Genomic DNA, 14,002 nt, shown 5'->3' on the forward strand with positions numbered 1-14,002 from the left:
GGATAAATCGTAAGCAAATCATCAAGACTGTAGATAGGCTGCGAAGTCCCGAAAAAAATGTATTCTTTGTCTTAAGAAATTATATTATGCGCACAAAACTGTACTAATTGTCCGTCGAATATTTTAAATCAGTGCATGATAGACGTGCGTTTGTTAGATGATAGAACTTTTTGCACTTTATTGAAAGATTGATTAGGTAGTCTTGTCACATTTTGCTTCAGATTGCTTTGCTCCTATGCTGATAATTTCTGCTACCATCTGCTTATCAATTAGTAATAATTACATCACAAGATGCCTATGATAGTCTGGACCAATACATTCATTTTCCATGCGAAGCAAAAGAACTTCACTTACTATACAGTATTTCCCGACGGACAGCATACATTGCAAATCACCGGGCTGGTTGTGATCCTCCCCTCCCAAAACGCAAACCCACCAATCCCACTAGAAGGTTCGTCTTTTAGGATTTGAATGACCAGTCTGGGGTGACTGGTGACCGCAGCAGCGTCCCGCGTGAGTCCCCTTCTTTGGGAGACTGTCTCTGTGTTTAAACACTTCATCGCCCCGATCCATAAGCCTGCAGATCTGCAAAAATGGTCATTAAGGTCTTTTTAGCTACTTCATCAGGATCCACTGCGGTAAGCAATATACATTTTAGATTTATTAGATGAAAATAAGCATTTCGTTTACCAGCCGGTATTTTGCAGTTCAGCAGTTTATTATACTTTAATGTAACTTAATTGTCTTTTTCACATTTAAGTGTGTAGAACTTTTATTAAAGCAGTAGGATCGACCTACTGTTTGCCTGCATTTCTTGTTATAAAACTAAACAGATATTGCGCTTTTGACGTTTAAACACGCTCAAGATTTTTGCGAACGATCAACCGACTAATACAATGAATGTAGCGGGGAGTCAATTTTCAGTGCAATTGTGAAAAGTAATGCTATTTAAAGAGGAATTATAACTTCAAACGGCTTCTTTAAACTGTATCCAATATTAGCTACAGTAACATGGGCGACCGGTCTGAGCTGGCATAGTTATACTGTGTTTGAGTTTCCTTATATATCTCTCCGCTGTCGTTCAGCTCACATTCCAAACCTGCAACAGCAATCTGCCTAGGAGGCGCACGTATTTTCCCATCAGAAGCTTCTAGAAGCGTTTTGAATTAACCAGTATTTGAACAAAACAGCCCGAGGATGTTTACTTGCACCTCAATGAAAAGGCGTCCTCCCGGCCGTTGCCTGGATTCACTTTTTGGCTTTTCACAGGCTGATTTTCCTTGCAGTTTCCACGATGTACTCGAATTCATTAAACAATTAGGTTGCATTTAAACAGCGTGATAATGGAGAAGCTGTGCCGGAAAAGCTATCATTTAACTTGCCTCCGATGATTAAACAGGTTTCCTTCTGCAGTCCAGAAACATGCATACCTGATTTGGTATCTCTGAATTGCCCATAATGTTTTCAGGGTGTGCCCTGCAGTGAACTGGCAGCCCATCCTGGGTGCCTCCTACCTTCTGTGTTCTGAGATGGGCTCCTGCTTTGACCCTGTACTGGCTAATTGGTTTTGGAAGACGATATACTCTTTTTTAGCCATCTTGCTTCCTCATGCGCAAACTCACAGCACGTGGGCAGTCAGTTCAAAGACAATCTCTTGCATTGGCTCGGTTGTGGTTTTTCTCTTAGATCAAAAAGAAGCAACAGGATGTAGTGGGATTTTTGGAGGCTCTGAAGATCGAATACATGCAATTGGACATTGCATCCAACGAGGAGAACCGCCTATGGATGAGGGAGAACGTCCCGGGGGAGAAGAAGCCCACAAATGGCATTCCGCTGCCCCCGCAAATCTTTAATGGGGAGGACTACTGTGGGGTGAGAGGTGCTCGCCTGCTGTTACTTCATGTTCACGCAGAAAGGCTGGCTGGAAAGCAAGATGAGCAATGCAATGGTAGACTGACTCCAGGTTGAGCTTTTGCAGGTATCAGAGGTACATCTCAAATAGGACCTCTCAATTCCAGCTTTGGAACCTACCGAACTAAGGCGATTTTCAGTACAAAAAGGATTTAAATAATGAAGAGGTCTCGACTGAAAAAGAACAGCTGAATTATCGAAGTATATCAAGAAGTATTAAGTATAATAAGGCAGGGAGTGACGGAAACACAAACTTTGTTTGCTGTTCTTCTGCAGGACTACGATACATTTTTTGATGCCAAGGAGGGAAATCAAGTCTTTGAATTTCTGGGTCTTCCTCCTCCCCCAGGATCAAAGGTTAGACCATTTTCCTTAACCCGCCTAAAACAGTTAAAATAGCTCTTAACACAATTCATGCCCGAATAGGAGTATAAATGAAGCTCAAAAGTGTAATATGTTTCCTAATTCCATAATAATAATAGCCAATAACACATAAGGTATGTTAGGTACTGAACAACATGGATATAACATATCAAACTTATTAATTATGAGCTAGTATAGAATATAATTCAACACATAGGGACTAACCCTAAGAAAATGAATCTTTTTACTGATTGTTTTATGAAATCCTTGCGATTTCATTTGTTTGTTCATGGACATATGATGCTATATTGACAAAAACCAGGGGGATGATCCACAAAGCGGGATTTCTTGCTTAGCTGGATAACTTGTCGGATTTAAGGTAGTCTGAGCTACATGTAAGTGGACAAAGTTAAAGCCAATTTAACCCAGTCTACCTTAAATCCAAAAAAATTATCCAGCTAAGCAAGAAATCCTGCTTTGTGAATCATCCCCCCAGCTGTGGGATGAGACAAGCTGAACTGCCAGAGCGTTAAGGGACTCTGTGGCCCTAAATCGTGGAATTTTGGGGAAAAGCTGCACAAACTGACAGTGAACCTACTTATATGCAGTACAGGCACAACAAGTCGGCTGTAAATTATGAACCAATAAGATCCCGCCTCCCTTTCAGCTTCCTGTTTTTGCCATCTGTCCTTGTTGTTGTTGTTGCTTTTTTATTTGATTCCATATTTTGACCCTTTTTTTATCCCCTCTGTCTTTGTCTCACGGATCATGCAGGGTGGGGCCAACAGGCTGTAGATTTCAGAGTCAGATTGATTTCTTTTCGCTCTGTTTTGGCTTTCAGTTCTCGGCACAAATGCCAACGGCAACCTTATTTAGTCGTGTTTTAGTGAGTTTGTCGTCTAGAAGTATGTCATATAACAGTCCTGCAACGTACCCGGCATTTTATTCAGCAGGCTATGAGTAGAACGCACTGAAATATAGCGATTTAGTTTAAAACTGAAATGTGATGACTACTAAGAAATGCAGAAGTGACGTTTTTCTGCCGAGAAACTGTATATTTTTTCCTTTGCTGATCCGTATATCGGCCTTTGCAGTGTTCGTATAATCAAACCTTTTACGATCAAATTGTCACTAAGACAAAAACACCCAGTTTGGCTGTAGAGAAGGTAAACTTTCCGGACCCCTTCAAGACGATCTAGTTGTACTTATGAAACATAATAACCCTTAAAGAGCATAACGTTCTGAGTATTCGTCATTATGGCTTCAGTCACTGAGGGTTAACTGTCTTACAATAGCGTATTTAGCTACGCAGTGTTCGTAATTAGTGAGCACACCAACTAAAACACACCAGTGGAAGGATCTTCTCCTAAAACTGTTTTTTTTTTGTGATCAGGTGATCTGGCACAGATGGGGCCCCTTATAACGTCTCACCTTCAAAAAACGGAAAGGGCTGCGTAGCTTAAGCTGTAAGATGGCGTCAGAGCGCATGGCTTTTTGGGCTGGCAGTAGCCTTTGTTCTACAGCACATCTCATCGGGTTCCTTACCTCGTTCTGTTCCCTGGGTGTTCCGAGCGTTTTCTGACTCGGGATCAGCGTCGGCTGAGTAGGGTCCCTTCCCAAGTCGTGGCACTCTGCGGGAGGCCGGGCACGGTGTGGCCTTTCTTGACGGGCCGCTGTCTCGCTTCACCTCAGCAACCGGAGCAGCCCACAGAGGTGGGCGAAGGGCCGGCCGGAGACGAGGCGTCTGCTCTGGAGGACGCGAAGGCCGCGAGCGAGGCTGAGGCCCCTGGGCTGGATGTGACTGCAGAGGAGCCTACGGTGGAGATTGTAATTAGCTGACAGAAACGTGTCTTGCGACCAAAACCCACCCAGCCGCTAGAAAACTCCTTTAATGCTCACAGTCTCATATTTTTGTTCCCCCTCAAGGTCTTCGCCTGAAATCCCCGCCCTTCTGACATCGGTGATTCACCCCACTAACTCACCTGACAATAATTTCACCCATTTTCCTCCCCACAGCTTTGGGACGTTTAACTCCTTTCTCATCCTGCTCTTTAACTCATTTTATTTTCATGCGACATTAACATGGGTCCTGATGATTATTCTGTCACCCCCCCTCCCCCCGCCAAGTCACCTGATCTGTGAATAAAGCAGAATGCAGTGTGTTTGTCTTGTAAACGTAATTAACCTCCCCCTCACATGGGGGCTTACTGTCAGATCTAATTTGATGTTGCCCAAAGACCTTGACCTGATGAATTTTTTTCTTTTCTTTTAGAAAAAAGCCTCCAGGCAAGATGAGAACAAGGTGACAACATTTATACAATCTAAACCTGTCTAAATTCTCAATTTATGTTGTAATAGCCAGCAAGTCGGACGGCATGGTGGTGCAGTGGTTAGCACTGTTATCTCACACCTCTGGGACCTGGGTTCGAGTCTCTGCCTGGGTCACATGTGTGCGGAGTTTGCATGTTCTCCCCATGTCGTCGTGGGGTTTCCTCCGGGTACTCTGGTTTCCTCCCACAGTCCAAAAACATGCTGAGGCTAATTGGACTTGCTAAATTGCCCGTAGGAGTGCATGTGTGAGTGAATAGTGTGTGAGTGTGCCCTGCGATGGGCTGGCCCCCCATCCTGGGTTGTTCCCTGCCTCGTGCCCATTTCTTCCGGGATAGGCTCCGGACCCCCCGCGACCCAGTAGGATAAGCGGTTTGGAAAATGGATGGATGGATGGATAGCCAGCAAGTCTTGTGTGCTTGAGTGATGTGAAAGACCATTTTGAAATTATATATTCTGCCTCAACACGACTGAAATATAGAATCAAAAAAAGAAGAACGTTAATAACAGTCATTGTTGACACACCACAGCAAACAACAATGAAATGTGTCCTCTGCATTTAATCTCTATGTGACATAGCAGGGGGCAGTTAATTCAGCACCTGAGGAGCAGTGCTTGGGGGCAAAACCTTGCTCAGGGTACCTCGGTGGTATGTTGCTGGGTGGGGATCTGAACCAGTAACCTTTTGGTCACACGCAATCTTTTGTAAGCATTAGGCCACCAGCTGGGGGCTAACAGGGTCACGCTCCTGACATCATTTCAGGGTTGGAACCGAAACTTTCATGTTCTGTATGTGTGGAATTTGCAGGTTCTCTCCGTAATATTATGGCGATTTATTCCTGCAGTGAACAGACATGCTGTTAGATTTGCTGGTGTCTCTAAATGGTTCATAGTGTATGCTTATGCTATGTGATGGATGGACGGATGGATGGATGGATGAAAAATGAAGGAATATTCAACGTGATATGTTTGGGCCGTAATCATACTGGTTTCAGCGAGGTATGCTTTTGCGCGGGGGGAATGTTAGCCAGCTACTAGAATCTCACGGTGGGTGGGATTAAAATATGCTGTCAATCACTGACCAGATTAAGCCGTTTTATTGGGTTAGACCAGAATATAGCTGACACCGCGCAATAAATCACACCCACCGTGTATTTCGAAGTTAACATCTGCCTTCACTACATTTAGATGGGACTAATCGTGCCCCTATTGTCGTTCACAGGATGAAGAGGAGGACGAGGCTAAGGTATTGTGTTAATGTCTGTCCACCGGTATGTCTGATATGTAGGGCGGCATTAAGAAACACAACACCTCTGGCTTCTATCTTCTGGCGCTGGCTGGATCAGACAGCTGCTTTAAGTGCCACTGTGGAATGTAAGGTTTGTCCTAGACAGTCCTGTCCTTCTGCAGCCCGGCTCGCTGCTGACTCTCAGATAGGATGATACCTAAAATTTGCACACTATACGTGTATAACGTTCCTCAACATCACCCAGGCGATGGTGTTTGATGTAACAACGCTCTTATAACCAGAACTGCGTAACGCACACCTGCAGAATTCCAGAACGAGAATTGAAACTTTATCGCAATCGGAAAATTAGTCTTGGTTGTCTACAATGATGTATGAAGTCTTTCAGCGGATGTAGCTTAGCAATTCTCGGAATCACGTTTTTTTCAAATTGCTGCTTACAGTACAGCATTACAACAGCCATCAATATTAAGTTCCTATGGTTCTACACCAGTAACTGACCGGAGCTTGAAATGGTATCCTCCGTGAAACTCACAGTCTGAATAACTGCACAGCCAGGGATATAATTAGCTCTCTGTGCTAATGACCGCTGACAGCCAAGAGTGGGATGGATGTGAACTGTCAGGCTGTCGTGAGAGATGATGATGCCAGGCTGCAAAGCAAGCGGGATGTAGCTTTGCCACACTGAAACTGGCAAAAAGTCCTGCGATGGCGAGTAGAAAAATGCAGGACATCTCCGGCCAAAGGCAGAAGTTCAAAAGATACGTGAACATTGCTGACTGAAGACTAGATCCTCTTTAAGTCTGTGTATGATGTAAAATCACTACTTTTATACTACTAATGGCAATTTATGTGCAAAATGCAGAGCTCACAGAAAATGTTTTGACACTTAATTCGGTAAAAATATTGCAGATTTATTGGTTTTATAACAAAAGTCATAATTTTATTCACTTGTACACAAAAAAAAAATAACCAGTAGTTTCAAGTAAAACTTTAGTTTCAAGTAGTAGTAAATTGAAATCCAAATTGTAGATCCGAGTTAAAAAGTTGATAGACGAGCTGGGTGCTTTCTAATTAGTAACATCTTTGCAATAACATAAAACACCAAATGTATGTTTAGTGTCCCTTTGGGAGCCAATGACTACAACTGCATAAGTGAATGAGTCAGTCAAAAAAAAGCATGGAAGATATGTGTAGATTTGTTAAACATTGCTTGCCAATGAAGTTTCTTTATGAAACAAATAAATCTGCAACATTTTTACAGAATTAAACAAACGTTCGTAGACATTCTGTGTGCACTGTGTGTAGTGTAGATACATTGTTTGCCAGTATTTAAGCAGTAGACTGAATTACATGAGTTATATGGCAAATTTACCACCCAGTGCCTTTGAGCTTCATGTCTTTGATCAGTAAAGTTAACATTCCTTTATAGGAAGAAGATGATCAACAAGTGTCAGAGGTATATACTGGTTTTGGTTTGTTTTATGAAAGCTGTGACTCCCTTTACCATCTTAACAACTATCACCCCCCCCCACTAGTTTTATTTCTTAGTAAAATGAACACATTTTTTAATTAATCAAATATTTAGTACAAACATTCCCACTAACATCATATCTTGCTGTGTTGTTGCAGTTATGTATCATTTAAAGTTTATTTTATTTGTGAAAAGAAACTTAAAAGGGTCGTGTGGCTTGTTTTTTTAGGTTGGGTGTTTGTTTAATTTTTTGGAACGTTTATGTTTTTGCTAAATATGTTGTGTCTTTTAATTTTTAAAATTTTGATAGTTTTGCAGGGCAGATATTGGAAAAATGTTTCACACTTTGGTCATTTCGCAAGAAAAGGAGCATGAACCAATTACGCATTTTCAAAAGTCTGATATCTTCCTGATATCCAGGGGGGAAAAAGGTTTTTTGAATTTGAATTGGAGTTACCAAGGTGTCCATAGATGTGACTGTGTGTGCGAATGGTGTGTGTGTGTGTGTGCGTGTGTGTGTGTGTGTGTGTGTGTGTGTGTGTGTGTGTGTGCCCTATGATGAGTTGGTGCCCTGTCCTGGGTTATTCCCTGCCTTGTGCCCCCCGGTGTCCAGGATAGGCTACGGACCCCCGCTACCCTGAATAGGACAAGCTGGCACAAGAAATGGATGGGTGGATGGATAGACGGTGTGGTAAACGCACACTCTACAAAAAGATGTCCAATTAAAAGGATAATTGTCCCCTTTAAGGAACAACAGGACTTAATAGAGTGGCATGTATTGCGTAAGATATATGGGCAGAAACATAATGTCCTGTACAGAGGACAAAAACGAACTGCAGGACCTAAGGAGGGTTTGTTTGTCCGTCCCTCTGTTGATATGTTGGATTATGCATTGACACTGATATTTACCGCATTGTCAGTGCCCACACATGACCTTGAGATCGTCCCCATGGCTACGACTGCTGTTGTCTGCGCCCATCGGCCATTTCCACGTGTGCTAAACACTTTCTTTTCCTCCATTCCATCGTTGGGCTTTTTTTAAGGGAGAAGAGGACCTGTGTGTGTCTGAGGTAACTTGGACTCTGAACCCTAACCCTACCTCCTCTCTCCTAGCCGTCTCTTGCGTGGTCAGGTCCTTGGTTCCGATGAAGAACACCGCTTTGTGTTCTTGTGCCAAGGCTCCCCGGCCTGCGCTTCCTCCTCTCTAACCCTGTGCTTTTCCCGCTTTCTCCATAGCTAGTGCCCGTTTCCTGTCTTCTCGAATCCCCGCCTGCGTTCCGTTGTCCGTTTCTTCCCTAAGTGCATGTCCCGCTTTCTCTCCGTGTTCCAATGCTCTGCTCACACGGCCCCCTCTGCCTTCCAGGAAGAAGAAGAACTGCAGCAACTTAAGGTAGATCTCTGTATCTCACTGTCGAGCTCAGCCCCATTCCTTTCTTTCTTTTTTTCCAGTCATACTTCATCATCTCTCCATATATCTCTACCTCTCCTGCTTTCCTGTCTTTGGTTGTTCTGTCCATCAATCCTTAGCAGCTCTGCTACTTTGACTGAGACTTGGTATCTCCGCCCACTGGCAGAGATACAGATCTGTATGACAGATTATCGGCTGCCCCAGCCTTCATACTGAATACGTTATCCAGCCTTTCTTTGACAGACTACAGTCTAGAATGTCAGGAACCACAAGATCCAGATGCCACTTTTAAGGATATTTGATTGTCACCTACTGTGTATTGGCCTTGGATTATATAACATTGTAGCTTATCATCAAGATAAGTTACATTGTGGCTTATCATCAAGATAAGTTACATTGTGGCTTATCATCAAGATAAGTTACATTGTGGCTTATCATCAAGATGTTACATTGTCGCTTATCATCAAGATAAGTTACATTGTAGCTTATCATCAAGCATTGTACCCCAAGCTTCCTTCTGCACCACTTCCTGTTCTCTGGCTTTATCGTTTTTCTTCCCTCTCCTCTTTTACTTCCCCCAACCCCCTTCATGTCCAACACAGGAGCCAGAGGATCTGATCAGTGAGGTAGCTTCCCGGTGACCCCGTGTCCCTAAAGGCACACGAAACCTACTCATTTGTGCAGCATGGATTGTGATTCTTCTACAGTGTGGATAGCTGGCATCACTCTGCATGACTTCCATCCCGGATTTAAAACATGTCCTCAACGGCCACTTGGCCCACTGGTGGATATACGATGACTTATTCCATTCTCTCCCATCTTATTCACAGTGACATGCAGAACATACAGTTTAACTCTATCTATCGTATGACTGGAGTCTGTGGATAGTGTTTATTTTTAATTGAGATCATTTATTTATTTCAATGGGTAAAAAATATCCCCTTCTGTAGGAAGAAGAAGATGCGCCGGCGTCAGAGGTATACTTTGTATATAACCATGTTTGTAAAGCTAGTGGCATGGTGTGATTTACAGCAGCTAACAAGTTAAATGTATAGATTTGGGATGCATTCAACGGTATTTTCACTAATTGGTTCTGTATGTTTATTCTAGATTGTTGCGATTGTACAGTTACCCTTAATGTGGTTATTTCACAACTGGTTTTTAAAACTTCTTCCTTGGGCCATAAAACATCAATGGCATGGAAAAGTGACGCTATTAACATGTGCACACGTGCGCCTGACGGGTTTGCTGGTGCACAGTTTAATTTGGTGCAGGAATGGGGTCCCAGGTCTCCTAGGAACTTTGGAATGATCCAAGAACTTTGGAACTCATTTTTTTTTGTTCTTTACTGTTTAACACGGCACTTCCAGAAGTAGCTTCCATACCAGGTAGAGACCTGGGGCTCGGTTAACACTTGCAGCCATGACAGCTTCGCACTGACCTTAATTCTCCTCACCTTTTCACCACAGTCCCATAAATGTCTGCTATCGATATGTCATTGGTTGAATGAAATTCTGCGTTATGTTCTGTGCTAATTCGGGGGATAACCCCCCCCCCCTTCACTTAACTAGTGTGATCTTCTCTTTTGGTACTTTTGGTACTTACTGAAGAGCATCGTTTTGACCAACCAAACTCTCCATCCCTTCATACACTAACCCATCCATATATTCTACTCTTCACCTGTTACCACAATCCTTCTCTTTCTCTCTCTACTCCTGACAAGGAGGAAGAAGATGAAGAGGCAGACGCGGAGGTAGAAATGGAGGGCAACCTTCAATTGAATTCAAAGCTGAACCTCATTGGCTGCTTGGACGAAAACTAAAATTTGTGATAGTTGGTTGTAGCCCAGTTGAATATATCACACAACCTGCTTCTCTAGAGCGGCTCATGATGTTCTTATGCAGAAAGACTGTCCCTTACTATAGGCAACTTTCTTAACATGTATTTAATCAATGATCTTGCTCAATAACAGCCATTATTTGGGATACTCAGCAGCGAATTAAGCGGTTCCCCTGTTTGACTTTATAAAGTATCGAAACGTCAAAATGTTCACCTGCCTTTATATGTATTCTATCCTGATAAAACTTTTTTTTTAACAACAGGATGAAGAAGATTAATAGCAGGACTAGAATTCATATTCATCTATGCATTGTAAAGGTAAGAAAACCATTTTTGAAAATTACCCTACTGGACCACTAGGTGGCGGTATTGGATTATGCCGGTACAGCTAATGCAATTACTGGAATTTATGTGTGGTGGCGTTAAATGAAATTAATCTACATAGAAAAAGATGATAAGCGTGCATGTATAAACATACGCAAATCTGATTTGCCCGATATATATTTTTTGATGGAATCTTGCATGCAAGCAAGAAAAGTATATGATGTGTATAGCACATTATTGCAAAATCACTAATGTCATTTCTGTTTTACACCCCTTGAAGTATAACCTTAATATATTTTTTTCTTCCTTCAGACCACATGGCACATTACTTGATTACTGTACAAGATATACTGTATACCTACTTCATGATATTCATTTGTGGTGCCACTGCTTAACTCGTATAACATTCTAACTCATTTGGGTATTGAAGCAATATTTTATGGCTGGGAATGGTACATGAAGCAGTATCTCTGTGAACACAGTAAGGGAACATTCAGGGCTGTGTAAGCAGTACTCAAACTCATAAAGCTATATTGCGATGCACCTTGGTTTCGTTACCATGTTACGACTCACCTCTGTGCACCTTTTGAGACGGCAGAGCCTGACCGTAGCCCTGAGATGGCTAACAAGCTTTCCAATTCATTAGACCTAAACCAGTAGGCCTTTACCCAAGAGTCCTCCGTTTAGTTCCCTTTTCAATCCACGAACGGGCGTTTCAATTCTAGGTTGTACAAAATTAGTCTTAAACAGCGGTCTCTGGTCTCAGGCCTGACCAACCGGCCGTACCCGGGTTCTCATTCTTCCAGAATGTTCCATTTAACGTAATTAACACTGTGATTTGACTCCTTTAGCATCCTTTCATTTTTGCTGATGTTGTTGCCGGATTGAAAGAGCTGGAAATCCTGCACCCACCGTGGGATGATAGTATCAGGACCGCGCTCTGGGGTCATGCCTACTCTTGTAGTCCTACTCTTTGCCAGTGCTCTTATTTGCTAAGGAGCTCGGTCAGATTAATGAAGCAGACCAGTAAGCACTGGCGTAATTACCAAAAAGTTTCCTCAAATTTTGCTCCTCTGATAGGCACAGGCAGCAGGAAAATGCCCCCCAGACTAAATTTGCAGTTTTAATCACATCTCATAAATATGTCTTTTCTCCCGTGGCGGTTGAGATAATCTTCAAAGCCGCGCGCATCGCCGGTCTAGCCATCGTTTCCAGCGCCGTATTTGTTACAGGACTCGGTGCCTGTCTGGTGGAGTCAGGGAGCAAACCAACCGCGTCAAACCGCGGGGGGAAAACGCAGGTGGCAGCGCGTGGTGGGGGCTGAGGGACCTGCTGAAAGCTTTGCCTGTGACCTTGGCTTTATGATTTTTTCCCCTTCCAGTTAGGAGAGGCCACCCCTGCCAGGAATGACCTTTCAGCCATCACCCGCCCCCATGCCATGTCTCCACCTTGTCACCTTTCCTTTGCACAGAGGGAAAAGCCCGTCACACCACTGTCAGACCTTGAAGACCACATTGTGCACATGACCGTACTGCGCTCCAGCTCCTCAACCAGAGCCATTGCCACACCACACCACACCACACCATACCATACCATACCGTACCACACCATACCATACCATACCGTACCACACCATACCACACCACACCACACCATACCATACCATACCATACCACACCACACACCACACCACACCACACCACACCATACCATACCATACCACACCACACCACACCACACCACACCACACCACACCACACCATACCATACCATACCATACCATTATAATTATTATCATCTCAGAAAATACAGAATGAATGTTCCAACTGATCTAGTAACCTCAGCTCTGATGTTGCTTGTCTCTTAAAATTTCTGTCCAGCAGCCTTTTAAACAAGTATCCAAACTGCAGCATACATTTTTCTTTAATTTCACATAATTTCACATTGATTGATTACCGATTTATGTACTATTAGACATATACAAGCATAAAACGTAGGTGGATTTTATTTAAATAACATCTTTGAGAAATTGTTTTGCTTGCAGTGTAAGCGAATGCAGTTTTGTTGCAGTCAAACTAAGAGCCTGGAACAGGAGTTCCTGCAGCTATAATGTACAGTGTACGCCATACCCTCACTGTTTATTTGCTGCTTAACAATAGTGATAACAAAAGGTTAACTCAGACTTGCCACCTTGAGGTTACTGCATAGGCTGCCGTATGAACGTTTCTCTTGAATGTTATACAGAAGCATTGTAATGAAATCTAGAAATGTGTCCTTGAGAGGTGCAGTGGGCTATCCCACATGTCAGTCAAAAATTAGTTTAGTGTCCAATATTAATTATTGAGGGTCTATCTATCTTTTAAATATACTGAGATCTGTGCTACCTATGATATATATCAATTGTAGGGTATAGACACACTGATTTTTTTTTAAAAATTCAACTTTGGAGCTCATTTTCTCAAAACTCTGTTTTTGTGGGATAGCCCACTTCACCTCTCAAGGGCACGTATAGATCTCTCTGTAGATAACTTTGAAAAAAATGTGTACTTCAGTTTTGCACACTGTAGTATGGTGCGTATGTTTGTTGGGATGCATTACTGCTGCTTAGAACATGCCTGGATTCATGAGCTTCCTCATCCATGGCTTGCAGGAAAAGCCCCATCTTAGTTAGTCCTGCTTGAATGCACCCGCATTAACGCAGAGGGAAGGAAAAGCAGGGAAGAGTTTTTAAAATATTTGGCTGAAGTGCACGAGACCATACTACTTTATAAATGCCCTAGTCCATTGAGAACGTGTTTTCAAACAAATACACAAACTGTTGAATGCACTTTGTCAAATAAAAAAAAAAGTGATTTTCCGTACCCCTAGGTGTAAAAAAAATGTCAATAAAATTTTGTTAGTGATTGTTCTCTTTGGCTTATGTCTTTTTTAAAAAAAAAACATACATTTTTAATGTACAAAAACTGAGAAATAGATTTTTTAAAGCAAGAGGACAGATGCAGCATGTGTGAATAATATGCCTCTGCTTCAGTCTGACGTAGCCATTGTGATTTTCAAAACTACAGCAGTTGGGTCAAAAAGGCCATCCTGAAACAATATATACTTAGGA

General features: G+C 42.6%; 1 protein-coding gene across 29 annotated transcripts; it reads left to right on the plus strand.

The window, feature by feature from the left end:
- The first annotated feature begins 465 nt into the window (after positions 1-465).
- On the plus strand, positions 466-13,801 carry sh3bgr (SH3 domain binding glutamate-rich protein). Of its 29 annotated transcripts, XM_048980776.1 has the most exons (14): positions 466-638; positions 1,687-1,872; positions 2,188-2,268; positions 3,967-4,101; positions 4,547-4,576; positions 5,825-5,848; positions 7,281-7,307; positions 8,366-8,392; positions 8,686-8,712; positions 9,333-9,356; positions 9,681-9,707; positions 10,454-10,483; positions 10,833-10,887; positions 12,275-13,801. In XM_048980776.1, exons 1-13 carry the CDS (start codon positions 594-596, stop codon positions 10,845-10,847), a joined length of 678 nt encoding a protein of 225 aa, XP_048836733.1. In that variant the 5' UTR covers positions 466-593; the 3' UTR covers positions 10,848-10,887; positions 12,275-13,801. The 29 variants fall into 29 exon arrangements, 17 of the variants coding, with proteins under 17 accessions (XP_048836733.1, XP_048836735.1, XP_048836734.1 ...); XR_007383074.1 differs by having other exon boundaries at positions 9,681-10,483; XM_048980778.1 differs by lacking the exon at positions 9,681-9,707.
- The last annotated feature ends 201 nt before the right edge of the window (positions 13,802-14,002 follow it).

Source organism: Brienomyrus brachyistius, chromosome 17 (assembly GCF_023856365.1).
Source record: "Brienomyrus brachyistius isolate T26 chromosome 17, BBRACH_0.4, whole genome shotgun sequence".
NCBI classification, from domain to species: Eukaryota; Metazoa; Chordata; class Actinopteri; order Osteoglossiformes; family Mormyridae; genus Brienomyrus; species Brienomyrus brachyistius.

Excerpts from the sequence above, each read along its gene's own strand:
- sh3bgr (XM_048980770.1), top strand. The coding sequence starts at position 594 with ATGGTCATTAAGGTCTTTTTAGCTACTTCATCAGGATCCACTGCG. Across the intron at positions 4,577-5,824 it reads CCAGGCAAGATGAGAACAAG|GATGAAGAGGAGGACGAGGC; the intron begins GTGACAACATTT and ends TGTCGTTCACAG. Across the intron at positions 8,393-8,685 it reads AGGACCTGTGTGTGTCTGAG|GAAGAAGAAGAACTGCAGCA; the intron begins GTAACTTGGACT and ends TCTGCCTTCCAG.